At 39.1% G+C, this 16,519-nt stretch overlaps 1 protein-coding gene across 1 annotated transcript in view; it reads right to left on the bottom strand.

The window, feature by feature from the left end:
• GPSM2 (G protein signaling modulator 2) overlaps positions 1-16,519 on the bottom strand; it is a 42,761-nt gene that overhangs the window by 16,636 nt on the left and 9,606 nt on the right. The window contains exons 2-3 of the mRNA XM_006025649.3: positions 13,129-13,446; positions 945-1,166 (exon numbers count right to left, since the gene is read on the bottom strand). Of these exons, the coding sequence (XP_006025711.2) occupies positions 945-1,166; positions 13,129-13,190 (284 nt within the window). The 5' untranslated portion in view covers positions 13,191-13,446. The remainder of the gene's footprint in view (positions 1-944; positions 1,167-13,128; positions 13,447-16,519) is intronic.

The raw sequence follows: 16,519 nt of genomic DNA, 5'->3' as shown, positions 1-16,519 counted from the left end.
GGTGGGGTTGTTCATCCACATTTGTAAGCAGCCCTTGTTTCTAGACCCTAGAGGGGGCTGACGTGAGAAACATGTTTGGGCATTCCAAGGTGCAGAATTCTAGGCATGAAGGCTGCTTGCAGACATTAAAAATACCCTAAAAACTGGCACTTTAAACTCGGTGTGCCCCTGCACCAAGCCCAGCACATGCCCAGAAGAGGCATCTCATTAACTGAACCCACCTCGCCCAACATCTGTATAGACTGGGCTCTTTAGTGGGGCTTTTTTGGCACTTATCTACTAGCTGACTGAATCAGCTAGTAGATAAAAGCGCCAAAAAAGCTCCATTGAAGCACCCAATCTATGGAGACACTGCAGAGCTGGGCCAAAGTAATGTGCTGCTTCTTCTGGTAAATCATGACTGGTTTTTTGTTTGTTTGTTTTTTTAATGTCTGCAAGCAGCCTTAGAGAAAACACCTTGTCAATTTAGGCAGCATGAGGGTTAGGCAGCAGTTGTGCCAACATAAGGGACCTACGTTCTCACTAATTGTTTTAGTTGCTTAAACCCTTTATTAGATTGAGCCTTAAGACAGTCATAATAAACAACACATGAAACACACATACTTCATGTATGTATCACCACCAGCATATTACTGGTTTAAAAAAACAAAACAAAACAGATACTAGCAAGCTACATCTAGTAAACAATCGTTCCAACTTAATTTCTCATAGACCAAGGTTTAAAATTGTGAAGAACAGAACTGGCAGATTTAAGGAATCTGTATACTTATTATGCTACACTTGATTTTCCTCGGTCTCCCTATCTGAGTGATGGCCAAATTACTTATCACTAGTTATACTACATTCATTTGTCTAACCAATCTTAGTGGCAAACATTTAACTGAACAAGCTATTGCACAGACCTGAGATGGAGGATGAACCTAAAAGCAGACAAGTAAAATTACCTTGCAAGGGTTAAATCATGATGGTGGTATTCCAAGGCTTTTGTATACTCATGCAAGTAAAAATAGGCATTGCCAAGCTGGCTGTAAATAGCACTGAGTGTTTTTAAATCTTCAGTTCCAACCTGAACAGCAGCTTCAAAGAAAGATACGCCTGCTTGACAGTCCCCTGCTTTACACAGCCGCTCCCCTTCCAAAGCCAGCTCTAAGCAAGAAGCCTCCATTCTGCATAATTTGATGGGGGGGGAAAAAAAAGAGGGAGAGTTCAGTCTAGATTCTTGATTACAGTATTATTTCTCTGGACATTTATTCTAAGAAACTTTTTTGCATTACAAAGCACTCAATGGGGTGTTTAACGCTAAGTTTGATGATAACACAGAACTACTTCTAGCAATGAACACAGAAGTTAGGAAACAAGTTCTATTGTTTGACAGGAATTTGCAGGACAGGCAATGCATCAGTTTACTAAAAGAAACAGCAGCAGGTTCTGGCAAAGAAACCAAAAACAAAACTCCCCCAAATATTACAGCATTAACTGCTTAATTACTAAAATCTATGGAGCCTAACATTGTGGTCTTACTAGACAAGCTTTTATTTTGCCAGCACAAAATTTACTTGAGGTAGGACTAATACAAACTGAACAGAGCTAATTTTGGCCCATTTAATACTTTGTAAGAACATAAGAAGTGCTATACTGGGTCAGACCAATGCTCCATCTAGCACAGTCTCCTGCCTCCAACAGCGGCAGAAGTGAATGCTACACAAGGAGAACACCGAACTGAATCTCTCCAAAGTGAGCTATCCCCTATTCAATACCCTCCCTGAATCTATGATTTATTGGGTTAAAGACGCCAGAGGAAGCACCTCCAATCAATTTGTTCAATAGCCATTAATAGATCTAACACACATGAATCTATCCAGTCCATTTTAACCTGGCCATGCTACCTGCCCTCCATCATCTCTTGAGACAATGAACTCCACAAGTTAACTACATGTTGTATAAAAAGTACTTTACCTTGCTCGTTTTAAACCTGTCATCTACTAATGTCAATGGGTGTCCCCTAGTTCTAGTATTCTGAGACTGGTGAATAACAGTTCCCTGTTCACCCTTCATGATTTTATAGACCTTTATCATAACCCCCCATCAGCGTTCTTTCCCAACTGAAGAGTCCTAGCCTTTTTAGTCTCTCCTGGTATGACAACTGTTCCAGGCCCCTATCATTTTGGTTGCCCTTCTCTGTACCTTTTCTAATGCTACTCCATCCTTTTTGAGATGTGGGGACAAGAACAGCATATGGGATGTGGACATACTATGGATTTGCATATTGGTAAGATAATATTCTCCATTTTGTTTTTAATCACCTTCTTAATGATATCCAATATTTTTTGGCTTGTTTGGCCAGCGCAGCACATTGAACTCACATTTTTTTAAACTATTTACAAAGACACCAATGTCTCTTTTTTGAATCAAAACAGGTAGTTTAGAACATATCACTGTGTATGTATAATTGAGGTTACTTTTTCCAGTGCATTACCTCACATCTGCCATTTTTTTGCCCACTCACTTAGCTTCATGAAATCTTTCTGCAGCTCCTCCATCAGCTTGTGACTTGACTACCCAGAATAACTTGGTATCATTTGCAAACTTGGAGATTTCACGATGCATTTCTATTTCCAATATTTTCATCAATGACTTGAACAAAATTAGGGCCCAGCACAAATCCCTGTGGGACCCTACTCATGACCTCCCTCTATCCTGAAAAATGACTATTTTGCCCTACTCTTTCCTTATCTTTTAACCAGCTCTCAATCCAAGAAAGAACCTTCCCACCAATCCTGCAGCAATACAGCTTTTTTTTAAAACATTTGGTAAAAGACTTTGTTGAATGCTTTTTGAAAGTCCAAATATATTATGTCAACTGGATCCCCTTTCTCTATATGCTTGTTGATACACTCAAAGAACTCCAGCATATTGGCGAGGCAGGATTTCCCTTTATAAAAACCATGCTGACTTTTTCCCAGAAGATCGTATTTGTCCATGAAATTGCTGATTTTATTAATTACTATAGTTTTTACCAATTTCCCAGGAATGGAAGCGAGACTCATTCGTCTATTTCCCAGGATCACCTCAGGAGCCCTTTTTAAAGATGGGTGTTATATTGACAACCCACCAGACCTCTGGCACAGAGGTCATTTGTTACAATAGGTTACAAACCTACTTCAGTTATTCTGCAATTTTGCCTGGCATGGGAATTTCCAAAGCATCTTCTGCAGTAAACACCAATGCAAAGAATTAATTTAGCTTCTCTGCTACGGCCTTATCATCCTTGAGTACACCTTAGTCATCTAATGGCCCTGCCAGTTCTCTACTAGAGATAGTTTAATAGTTATTAACTAAGTCTAGTTAGTCATCCTACTTCTGACGTATTCCAAAAGGTTATTAACTTTAGCATCTTTTGCTAGATGCTTCTCAAATTCTTTTTTGGCCTGCCTTATTTCACTTTTACACGTGACCTGCCAGAGTTTGTTGGCTTTCCTGTTTTCCTCATTCCGTTTCTTGAAGGATGACTCCTTGACTTGAACGGCCTCCTTAAGTCTGCTACTGAACCATGCAAGAGTTATTGGGCTGCTTTGTACCGTTTTTGATTTATACCAATCTCACACTGCTGCTCTGGTTCTGTCATCTCACTGCTACCCCAATACAGAAAACATACCATAAGAACAAAAAGCAAGTTTTTCATACAATATCCCACTTCTCCCAAGTCCTTTCCTTAAACTGCTTTTTCATTTATGCCTTTTGTCACTACTGAAACAACAAACAAATAAATGAATGACTTGTTCTTTGTTAGAAGTGGATAGCTCACCAGCAAATTAGGATTTTTTAAATACTGTGATCATATTTAAATGTAAATCTACATCACAACTGACAATGTAGATAGTAATGTTATTATTTAAAATTTTTATTTTTATGTAGTATTTTGCTGATACTAAGCATTCCATGCTAGCATTCTTGAAGTGAATACATTTTTATGCCTGGGTGTTTCTATTCAATGAGCTAAAAAACTCTAATGTAGAAGTTGCAAGCTGATACTGGTATTTGGTCTGAACAAAGTGGATTTGAGGGCAGAGTAGCCAAGAAATTTAAAATGACCCTGGCTGATATATACTAGTAGTTAGTCACTGGAGCCATACAATTTTCACTAGCTCAGTTTCTGGCCTAAAAACATAGATATAGTAATTTTAAAAAGATATAATAACTATTTGCAAAATGACTTGTGATTCTTTTTTGAAAACAGCTAATATAGAAGTGTTAGAACTACTTAACAAGTCCCCAAATGTTTACAGATACAATTATACCTATACAAGCATTTCGTAAGTACAATAACAGTTTCCTATTATTACCTTATAACATCAGTGCAACACTATGGAAACCATATCATAACATAAAAAAATGAACCAACTATCAGACAGAGTTGAGGTCATGACAGCATATTTGCTTCACTAAGAATACATCAGATATTTGGAAGAGATTTAACCAGTGCAAGCCAAGAACACAAATAACGCTGCAAACTATTATTTTCAACACTGCTGACAGTATAGTATTAGTATTTATTTGTAAAGAACTACAAAAAAAAAAAAAAAGATGCGACAGGTGAACAAAGAAGACCTGCAGGGAGAGCTATGAGAAGGCATAAAAGGGCATTCTTGATTAAGACGCCATTAAATGTTATACTAACTTGTGTTTAATCTTAGAGACAGGTAACATTTTAGTAAGCGTTAGTAATTTTTTTTATTTTTATTTTTTTAAAGATCCATACTCAGAACTACAAAAGAATATCAGGATTCTCCATCCCAAGGGGTATAACCCAGTTCTTTTGAGGAAAAAAAAGTCTAACAAATATACTGTTTTGCTTTTTTAAAAACCCTCCTTAACTATACTTCAAAAAACCATCTGCTAATCTATTCTCAAAACAGAGAAGTAGTGGGAAAACAGTACTTCTGTTTACAGCACTCAAACATAAAAGTACTGTATACCACACTTTAGAAAAATAATCTACAACTGAAATCTTACTCTGAAAAACCTGGAAGTAAAGGATAGGGACACCTAAATTGTTCTTTAACAATGTTTACAAAGTAAGTGGAAGATACTCTTTTAGGAATTAAAGCCCCTTTCAAAATTTAAAAACTGTTTATTATTAGTATAGCTTGTTTACTATACTAAAACAGGTTAAATGTAACCTTCTCTATTATTTCTTTTTTTTCCTAACACTAAACCAGGCACCAGCCATTCTTTATCTGCTATCTAGCATTTAATTATGCTGCACAGTTGCAACAGAGACTTCCAAATTAGATGAAAAATCCATTAACTTCTAAAATATTTAAATGTTTTTCTCTTGAGATACTGACTTAATTGTCAAAACGTGAACAATGAAAATGGATACAAAAATCACAGAAGGTCAAAAACCAGGAAATGATCATTTGCTTAACCTAGGGAGACATTTGAATATGGAAAGTACATAAACAGCTAATACAACTTAATATATCCTCACACCCACGATTTGAAAAATACTGCTTGCAACTGGACAAATGTGTAACACAGTGATAATTAAATTTATGCTATTCCAAAACAAAATCTTCCTTGATGAGCAAATTCAATAAGATTAGCAATTAAAAGCAACCTTCTGCACACCCACACACTGCTTAATTGACAGCACTGTACTAAAATGCGGACAGATCTCTCAGCATACCATTAAACAGCAACTTACTTTTTTATTAGCTAAAGGCTTAGTTAAGAGCTGCTAGGTAACAGAGTATTTTACAACACGTAAGCAGAATGGAAGTATCCTTGATCAATCCACTGCATTGTTTTTCAGAATCAAAGTGATTTAAGCCAGAAGTAAAATAAGATAACTAACAAAACAGTACTGTACCTGTTAGACTTGGACATTCCACAACTTAAGCACAGTGACATAATAGACATTTTTGGCTTTTGCAATTAAAAATGATCTATGCCTAGTATCCAGTAAAAATTTAAAAGGTAAAAGATACTTCAAGCATGGAGCTGTCTCCACGCTCAGCTTCTCAAGTTGGATATCCATAACACATGCAGTACTGTCAGGTTTGTAAATTCTTCTGGAAGAAATTAAAAAACTGCTATTTATTAAAACATAAAGCCATCTTCTTATACTGTTTGTGTTAAATATTACTTGGAAAAATACAGAAATGATTAAGTACAGTATGTTACACCATCAGCAACTAAAGGTTTAAGATTTAACACACTTTGCTCGGTAATCTTAAATAATCCTGTCCTCAGGAGGTTCTTTCCGGGCACCTCATGGTAAATGACATTTCTAATTAATTTGATGTTTAGAAAAATATAGTCCTCCACAGTGCTGAATTTTAAAACATTAAAATCTAAGGATATCTAAATGATTGTGAAATATGAAACATTTACGGTAGCCCTTACACTAGGAGGTTCCTATTACTCAAAATGCAGATGTACAGTTTAACATTGATTCTATAAAATGAAATTAACTATTGCTCTCTTCATAATAAATTAACGTTTAGATTTGGTATTGTAACACACTGTGCCACTGAAGATAAAGGCATAAGGCCCAAAGCATATAATGGAGATAATGCAGGAGAGTGATATGAATCAGAAACAAAACTTAGTAAATTTTTAGAAATATATTTTTCTTTGCTGTCAGGTATCCAAGTAATTTTACACTAGCCAGGATTTTTGGTAAATAAAATATTGTATGAAGCAGCATTAACAGCATATCAAGAAATTTAAACCCAAGCTCCACACTTTCCTTATTATCATTTATATGGTGAAAACAATGGTTCTTGATATATTAACAAAAAGATAAAGAACTCCAAAGTGCAAGTTTGAGTAAAATTTATCCGTGCTTTTAAGGTGACTGCCTTACTGCAATATAACATTCTAGATTCATTTCTTGCTTATTAATCTTTTCATTTAATTTTGTTAGTTATGATAGGTGAATAAGAGCAAGGACCAACAGTATTTAAAAAAAACAAATAAAAAACCCAGGAAGTCAAAGGTTTAATTCCACTGCAAACTACATTAAGGTTTTATCGATTTATGAAGCCAGGTTTTAGAAATCGGTGGATGCCAAAATCTGAGTATCACTTTACCATTTGGATCATTATCTTATTACAAAGGAAAGGAAGCATCTAGTTACGATTAATTTCAGAAAGTGCACCCAACGATCTGTAGTAATATTCTTAGCCACACTATAACAGATACTGTTATCCAACTGTCAGATGTTGCCAACTTGTTTCCCCAAGATCTAATAGATGGCCATTAAAATAAGTAATTTTACATAACCTTCCAAATATGTTACAGGAACAGTCTAAGCTACCGTTTAACTGTTTAAGCAACTATTCTCAGTTTTTAAAAATAACATGTTTTAGGAATGGTCTCACAGCATGTTTAAATTGCTGCTGCTCATAATAGCACAATGGCAAGTAGGCAAAGACAGGGTTAGGTTATCAATATTTGAGGAAGTCATTAAATAGTTACAAGAAAGTAATTTCATATTCTCCCCGTCTGTTCCAGTGGCTGACTTGAATTAATTCATTATTCAGTAACCAAGTGCATAACAAAGGACACATTGAAGCAGCAGAGCCCAAAAGAGAACAAGCTCCATTCATCTGTGTACTTCTAGGGAAATGCTGTTCCTGCTAAACATGATAATCTTCTTATAGATACTGTTGTGGAAATATTCACACCAGTGTTTTATTTGGTTATCTTATTTATGTTCACCTGATCTTGCTTTTCTCCTAAAGTTTTTGCTTCCTGTGTAATTTCTCATTTGTAAGGCTACCTCACTCATCTGTCACACTAAGCCTTTCATCTTCTTTGACTCCTTTTGCCCTCTTTTTTTTAATCTTCTTTGACCTTATTTACCTTCTCATTTGAATCCTCTCCACTACTTACAAAAATCTTCTGTCCTACTCTGGAACCCTTTTTTTTTTCACTGCAATAAGCATGCAAAAAGCAACTGGGGAAAAGACGACGAAAAGCCCACAAAAGAAATCATAACCACCTTTATATTACAAGTCACCAATACTAATCAACTGAATTTTAATCTGTTTTTATGAATGAGATTTCTGCAGGTTTATGACAAGCTTTCTAGTTTTTACACTACTAAAAATGTGCAAGCTTGTTGTGAGATAGTCAAGATTGCTACACACAACATAAAACTGTAGGAGAGAGGTCATTAAAAATAAAACCTAATTTATAAATTAATTATCTCCTGCATGTAGAAGCACAAATCTTACGCCATCCTTAATTTTCCTCTTGACACACCCTTTTACCAAACTAACCCCTCCCAATAATTTACAATGTGTCTTTTAACAAATTCAAACATGCTAATCCAGACAAGCCACGCTGCATTTTAGTACGTGTTAGCTAAGCAAGCTGAAGCCTGATGGGAGTCTGGGATTCAACAAAAATCTTTCTTTACTACTTAAAACAAGCCCTTAACTGGATTTCAGGTACATTAGATCATTATGCTGAGGCAGAGATTGTTTGTTCACAGTTACTCTGTGAAGCGCTTCCAATGGTCCACAGAGAGCTAGCTAGTAGCCACCTTATTTCCAGCCACTGATGTGTATTTTTGTTATCCTCTGTCTAATACATGTAATATTTTTCTCTGTTAACAATTTCCAGAGCTCCAAGGAGAATACTGTCCAAATACAGAGTGGGAAGAGAAAGAGGGATAGCCCAAACAGTCAAGTACAAATACAAAATAAACCCTCAGAATTAATTTTCAATTAATTTTAATGTCATAATTCTAATAAGATTAAATGTTGATTTTTTTTCCCCGATTCTTTGCTATAGGGATATACCAAAGGAGGAAAGCTCCTCCTCTAGAGCCAAGTTCTTCCGCTGCAAGAACATGTAACAATGATGTCAAAAAACAGTTTTTCCTGAACCTTATTTTAAACTAAGAACCATCAGTCTCAAGAGGCAAGTTATCTAACCCCCCCATATCCTTTTACAGAGCTTCAAATCTATTCAATATGCTGTCTCACCTGGTAGTACTTTGATTAAAATAGTGGAGATATGACCTTATTAACACCTCCTACAAGCAGAGTTGACACTTGCATAGTAATCCAACCAATAGTTTGTAATCATCAGGACTAACACCTTTCTCTTAGGTTTCCTCCAAATATTGAAAATCTCCATTTTACTTATAAAAAGTTGTGTTCCATCTTGCATTATACTGTGGAAAGTTAGTAAGACATTTCACTTAACTGACTGTCTAAATATTATTTTGCCGTTTCATTTGCTTTTGTTAACAACAAATGTTAATATGCAATAATTAAAAAAACAGGCCTCTTTTTACCTGTGGTCCTCCCAGCCCGTCTTAGGATGCATCTACTCAAAGAAACATGTGTTGTTGCAACCATACAATTATCATACCACGCATATCATGCATGTGTCAGTGAACAAACAAACAAACAAACAAAAAAAGATATCTGTGACTAGGCTAATTTTCTCTCCTCTACCTATTACAGTAGAGCAAGGACTGAATTTGGCCCACCAGGTAATTTCATCCAGCCTGCAGGCGGGTGCCTATAACTTCACTAAGTCCGACCCTGCCCCAGGCTGTTCCTGCTGTGCTCACATGGTGCTGAGCCCCACTCACTCCTGCAGGAGCAGCATGCACTATGCTCCCACACTTGCCTGCAAGATGGCCCTGACCCCAGCCCCACAGGTAAGGAAGGGTTGGTGGGGGAGGGAGGTGAAGGGAGTGGGGAGGAGGCAGTGGGTGGGCACAGGAAGTGGTGGTGGTAGCAAACAGGGAAAGTGTTGGCAGTAGCAGGTGGGCGGGCAGGGGAAGCAATGGTGGTAGCAGCAGGCAGGCAGAGGGAAAGTGGCAGTGGGCGAGTTAGGGGAAGTGGCAGCAAGTGGGAGCAAAACAGCAGATGGGGCTCTGCCCGCCATGGGTTGCAAGCGCCCTGAGGCAGGGGCCATGTTATGGGGGGGTCCACACCCCCCATACACACCCAGTCACACCCCCAACATCCACACCTCCCCATAAACCTCACACCCACACATCCCCCCCACACAAAGCCCACACACCCAGAGCCCCAAACCCACCCACACACTCTGCCACAAACCCTGTACTCACCCACCCATACCCTCCTCAAACTCTTTTACAGTCCCCCACAATATACAAAAGAAAGCCTTCATTTTGAGCTATTATGCAATCACCTCTGCATACACTATACAAACACAAATCAGGACAAAAATATTTTTTTAAAGTAAATTAGAATATGTTATAGCAGATGTTTTATTTTTAGTATACAATTTGGTTTTTTTCTGGTTCCAAGATGGCATCCCCTCCCAAAATGAGTACTTCCAGGGGCAAGGGACAGGACTTCCAGTTTCAAGATTGTGTCCAAGGGGTGGGGCTACCCTGGTGGCCCTCTAGCCAAAATAATTACAGTAGAGGGAGCAGCACATTAGACAGGATGACATGTTGAAGTACAGCAGAGTGTATATACACATATCTGCACACTCCAACGCATGTTAACTAATGGACCATGGATTTTGCTTTCTGTTTTCATGGAATCCTTAATCCAGTGCAGATTTCATATTAAAAGTTAGGATTCTATTCAAGTCTGCATTCTCAGTCAGCCTGGGGCCTAGGAAGTCAGCTGGTAGCTAGAGCCCATATTGCTCCTGAGATTGCCTTGAAAAGGACTTCTAAGAGGCCAGGCACAACTGAGGCCACCCTTACCAGCACACAACTAGCATAAGTGACAAACAGTGCTGTCAACTGTTTATGCTATCATAGGGGTATTCTGGGATTTCACAGGGAGGAAATGTCAGCGCTTGCTTACTGCTGCTAAACTGCCTTACACTTGCACTAAGCCAGTGAAGAGAGCGACATACTAAAAGGCAATATTGCTATTAGCTTGATTAATTTAAATCAATATACCATGAATAGCAATAATGCATGTGGACACCTGTAGGGTGGATCCAGGATTTCCTGAAGGGGTGTGCAAGAGAAGCAATCTGCATGGCAGGGATGGCTGCACCCCCCTGCTCCCAACCTCCTCTGCCCCCACCGGCATGGACAGACTTTAAGTCTCTAAAGTAGGTGAAAATCCCCCCTCCCTTCCCTTTCCTGCTCTGAGACATACTCCCTCCCCTCCTTTGCCCCCTCCCCCTTCACTCCCTTTCCTGCTGCTGCTGCTTTTGCCACTGCTTAGGGGCAGGGAAGCTCCAGAGCCAGCAAGGCTAAATGGGGAGAGGGCAGTGGCAACAGCATAGTGGAAGAGAGTAATTCTCCCACCTTGCCTGGTCACAGCATGGGGAAGGGGAATCCCCACCCTCCATCCATTCCTCCTGCTGTTGTCTTGGTCCCTAGCTGAGCCCAGGCTGCAAGCAGCTGGCAGGAACAGCTCTGGTGCTTCCCCACCCCTGGGACATCGGGAAAAGGCATGAGGGAGAGGGGAGAGAAAGAGCAGGGAGGGGGGTGTGCCTTTGAGCAGTAAGAGGAAGGGAGGGAGGATTTTCAGCCGACTTACGGACTTTAAAAAGTCCAACGCAAGTGTGGGGTGCAGGTAGGCACACCACTGTACCTCCTCTGGATCTCCCCCTGGACATGTGTTACAGATCCAGTGGGGGAAGATACACTCAAACAGTCGTTGGTAGATGAAAACGTTCTAGTTCATTCATATATTTCAAACATTAGGACTCTAAACTTCATCTCTCCAGGCTTCTGCATAAGAAAAAAAACTGTCTGAAGGATGGCAGGAGTCTATTTTGAAAGCTTTTCAGTACTGACCATAAAGAGACCTGCCCTACTTAATGGCTTGTTTAAGCAGAAGCATGCTAAATTATCTTGGGCAAGTGAAGGCAAAATCAACCCTTTGGCATTTGTCAGAACAGCAGCCTGAGGGATCATAAATATATATCGCTTAGTCGATATTTGTTATAAATTACACAAATTGCATTGTAACTGATCGCTACAGTAGATGCAAGGCTACATCAAATTTTAAGTCACAGCATAGTTTTCATTATGCTGAAAAGTGGCATCATGTGTCTTACTGTAATCAAGAGTTCTTCAACAATAGAAATACACAAGGAACCACCATGAGGATCTTATCATCGAATGTTTTTGGTCTTTACAATCAGAAGCCTTGACATGGCATCTGGTTCTTGTGGAATTAGCTGAACAACTTACTCTTCTTGAAGCAGTGCTCCAGTGGCCAAGTGGAGGCTGGAAGATATTCAATCCTATTCTGTTTTCTGGCTCTATTAGAACTGCTCTGACACATTATGAGGGATTACCTCCCTATACAGGGGTTTCTGTGGGATAGCTGAACTCCTAGGAAGAGAAGGCCCTGCCCAACCCAAGCTATCAGTCTACCACTATTATCAGTCTCTTTTAGCCCTTCATTTTCAAAGCGCTTCATAACCACAATAAAAGTCCAAACCTCCATAATAACCCAGCATATAATTCAATAAGAATATAAAAAAAAATGATTTAGACAAAGTTTAAGTCTCAATTGGTCAATATATTTCAGAACATAGCACCTTCACCTGCACTGAAAATTACTATTTGTTTCCTTTAAACATCCTAATTTATGCCATTCAAATGAGTCCCAGAAACAGTCTCTGAAATTGCGTAGTTTATAGAAACTGTGTGGGGGTAGAAAAAGGAATTCAGCAGATTTTACTGAATAAACTAGACTATTTTTACAGGAAGCTAACTGAAGAAGTGGGGAAAAGCAGGAGTTATCCTAACAGGGTTACACTTCACATTTTCTAAGTAGGCAAGAAGTCAATTTAAACAAGCCTATTTTAATGATCACACATCATTTTGTAAAAGCACGTATTAGTTCCAATAATTATGAGCCTTGTGCTAGTACAAGAGAAACAAAAATTAAATCAACCAGGGCATCTAACTAATCCACTTTCACTGATCAAGCTAGAAAAGTCAAAAGGAAATGAAACAGTATTCTACAGGCATCAGTTTTAGGGAGGTTGGCAACAAAACATGGGAATCTGTTCCACTTGTAATTATGTTGTTTATTCTTCCCATTTCTCTTTAAAATGGAAAGCATGAACATTTACATACATTTTTACTGTTAACACAATACTTATAAATAAGTTGGTACTATAAATAGCACATGGTCTTACCTGTAGCGAACATGAAAGGACTGATCATCACGCATGCTTATCAATAAATTACTTTCCTCCATTGAGTTGCATTACCAGTAGAGAAAATTATTAAGTGTTCTGCAGGCAGGACAAGCACTTTATTATGGAGAATTGTTCCAAAACATTATTCCAGTTAGTATTTTAATAAGTTGAAGTTAATACATCCTAAATTCCATTTGAAACACTCTTCTTTATTAATAAGGAAAGGATGTCAGTGTCGGACCCAGCTTAAACTTTCAGAAACGTGTCCCCGAGTTCTTGCATCTGTGGCCCTTTTATCTCCATTCAGCTGCGTTTCTGTAAAGGGAACACAAGATGCTTGGCTTGAAGTCTAATTTTCAATTAAGAGCTCATAGCCACTCTCAGCTGATGCAAAAAGCAAAGCTACACCCTGCTGAGTGTGAAGGCTCTTCAATCACTTAAAGACAGAAGCTAGGTCTTTCACTGTAACCATGGCAATTCTTACATGCAAGCATCTGAGAAAGCAAGGAAGGCTTAATCGAAAGCAGCTCTGTCTTCAGTTAGAGATTTAGAATCAACTGTCATTGTGGTGACAGTCGTTGCTCTAGGTCCAATTACAAGCGACAAGTGTATAGGATAAGTGTCCGATTCTAAATAATGTATCATAGTCCAGATGTCTCAAAGGGAAGGCCCTCTGAAACATGCATGTGGGAATTACATGGCTCTACTTTCCATTGTGAAACTTTAGAAAATTTATAAAATATGAAAGCAAAACTTAAGCACTCGAGAACACCTAGATGACATCAGAGTCTCAGATCAGTTCAACTAATTCATAGATTTAACCTTAGATCCAGGTTTTTATAAAGCACTCCCTCTCTTCTCTACTCACACAAATCCATCCCCCTCCAAGATTTTTCTCTTTTGTGTCTATTATAAACTTATCCCATAACCCCACTCCTGTTTACATTCAATAGAGCTTTTCCCTTCATCAGTAGGGTCACATACCAGCTGCCTGGATATAAGCCTCCCACTGCTTCCTTTTTGCTTACAGTCTATAACCAGACATCCCCACTCTTCCAATCAGTATTTTCCTCCCTGCATGCACATGGTTACAATTTCAACAGTCTAACTTAACAGGCATGAATGCTGTGGGATGTTATTTTTGTAAATCATGGGTGTACATGCAGTGACAATAACGTTTTCCCAACCTAAGTATTAAAATGCCCCACAACCTGCCGCATTCTTAATGCAGCTATATAATTAAAGAAATTAAATGCACAATAATTAGGAAGTTAAAGCTTTCACAGAAATAGTAATTCACCTTCAACCTATACTGTATGGTTATATGCGTTTCTGCATTAGCATTAAAATTAGTATGACAACATTAGAAGCTATACATCAAAGCCAATCCATAGGCGCTGTTTTCTCACAGCTAAAGAAGCGGATGATTCAGTCTGAATCGCATCATTTTGCATCTGAGAGAAGAGAGGAAGGGCAAACATAGTTGAAGAACAAAACAAAACACTGCAGACATTGTGAAGTTTTAAGTAAAAGAAAAGAATATTAAGTAGGTGATAATGTATTAACTAGCTTATTTCTCAAATTCAGATGTTAGACTGGGCCCAGATTTTCAGAAAAGACAACTCTAAAAAAAAAAAAAAAGAGCCCTAATGCAAATAGCAGATGCTGAGATACAAACAAGAACTATAGGAAGCATGATCTTGTTTTTTATTCAAAGTTTAGAGCTCATTTGAACGAAAATATTAAATTCTATTCAAGTAAGTCAAATAAAGATCCCACTAAGCCAAACAGACAGCAGCACATTTCAGACACAAATATACTGATTTTAACATATATGGAAAAACAACATCACCCATTTCTTCTTAATTTGATACTCGATGACAGGAGCTCAAAGAACAGTATGTAACCTGTTGGAAAAATACTGAGACTTCCTTTATGACAGAAGCAGCTAGATATGACAAGGTTAATTATAGTAATGCACAGACTCCCTGCAAGAGAAACAACAGTAGGAAAAGCAGCACAGTTTCTCTTAAAAACTTAATTTCTACAAATTTCTCTCTATTAATTTAAGGGTGTTAAGTTTACTTTCTACTAGGGGTGTTAAAGCAGGCTGTATTCAATTTGGATTTGGCCCGATTCGAAGGACAGTGATTCGATTAGCTGATTTGGATGACTGTCCTGATTCGATTCGGCCAAATCGGAATCTGAAGATTAGATTCTGATTTGGAGAATCAGCAACAGACATAGCTTTATATGTTTTTTAAACATACCTAAAAGTACCAGGCATGGCTCATGAATGCTGAGATGGTGAGACGGAGTGTGGTGGGGCCCCCTGGACCCACCCTGGCTTGGTGATCGGCTTCAGGGGGGGGGACCCTGGGTGCTCCTGCATCTTAAAAGGAAGACCTACAAAGGATGGAAGACTGGAACCACCACCAAGGAAGAATACTCTGCTCTGGTCCAGACCTGCAGAGAGCAAACCAGGAAAGCCAAGGCTGCGATAGAACTCCAGCAAGCTACAAATATCAAGGACAATAAAAAGTCCTTTTTTAGATATGTGGGGAGCCAGAGGAAAAGCAAGGGCAACGTTGGACCCCTGCTAAACCAGATGGGACAACTGACAACCGATGCCCATGAAAAAGCAAACTTGCTAAATGGGTACTTTGCGTCAGTTTTTCACCAGTCCCATGGGACACCCCTGCCCACTGTGGGTCAGGGAGGCCCGGGTGAGGGAGATTCCTTACCCACCATCAAAGCTGACCTCGTGAAGGAACACCTTGACAGGCTAGATACCTTCAAGTCAGCTGGCCCTGACTGTTTACACCCCAGGGTACTCAAGGAGCTGGCAAGCATCATAGCTCAGCCCTGGCACGGATCTTCGAGAACTCCTGGCACTCTGGTGAAGTGCCCAAAGATTGGAAGAAGGGCAATGTTGTGCCTATCTTCAAGAAATGAAGGAAAGTAGATCCAGCAAACTACAGGCCCATCAGCCTGATCTCTATTCTGGGGAAGGTCTTGGAAAAGATTATCAAAGAGGCCATCCTTAACGTACTAGCTGACGGCAATATCCTGAGGGATACGCAGCATGGGTTAGCTGCGGGTAGGTCTTGCTTGTCCAATCTCATTTCCTTTTACAACCAGATGACCTACCACCTGGACAGGGGGGAAGAGATTGACATCATATATCTTGACTTTAAAACAAGCCTTCGATCTGGTATCCGATGATCGCCTCTTGGCAAAACTGGCTAACTGTGGCCTCGACCTCACCACGATCCACTGGCTGGGGAATTGACTCCGTGGTAGGACCCAGAGGGTGGCGGTTGACGGTAGCCAATCATCGTGGTGTGCGGTGACCAGTGGGGTCCCTCAAGGCTCTGTCCTAGGGCCT

Source organism: Alligator sinensis, unplaced genomic scaffold, assembly GCF_000455745.1.
Source record: "Alligator sinensis unplaced genomic scaffold, ASM45574v1 scaffold535_1, whole genome shotgun sequence".
Taxonomy (NCBI): Eukaryota; Metazoa; Chordata; order Crocodylia; family Alligatoridae; genus Alligator; species Alligator sinensis.
The sequence above is the reverse complement of the archived record's forward strand: the minus strand, read 5'-3'. Positions and strand labels throughout refer to the sequence as shown.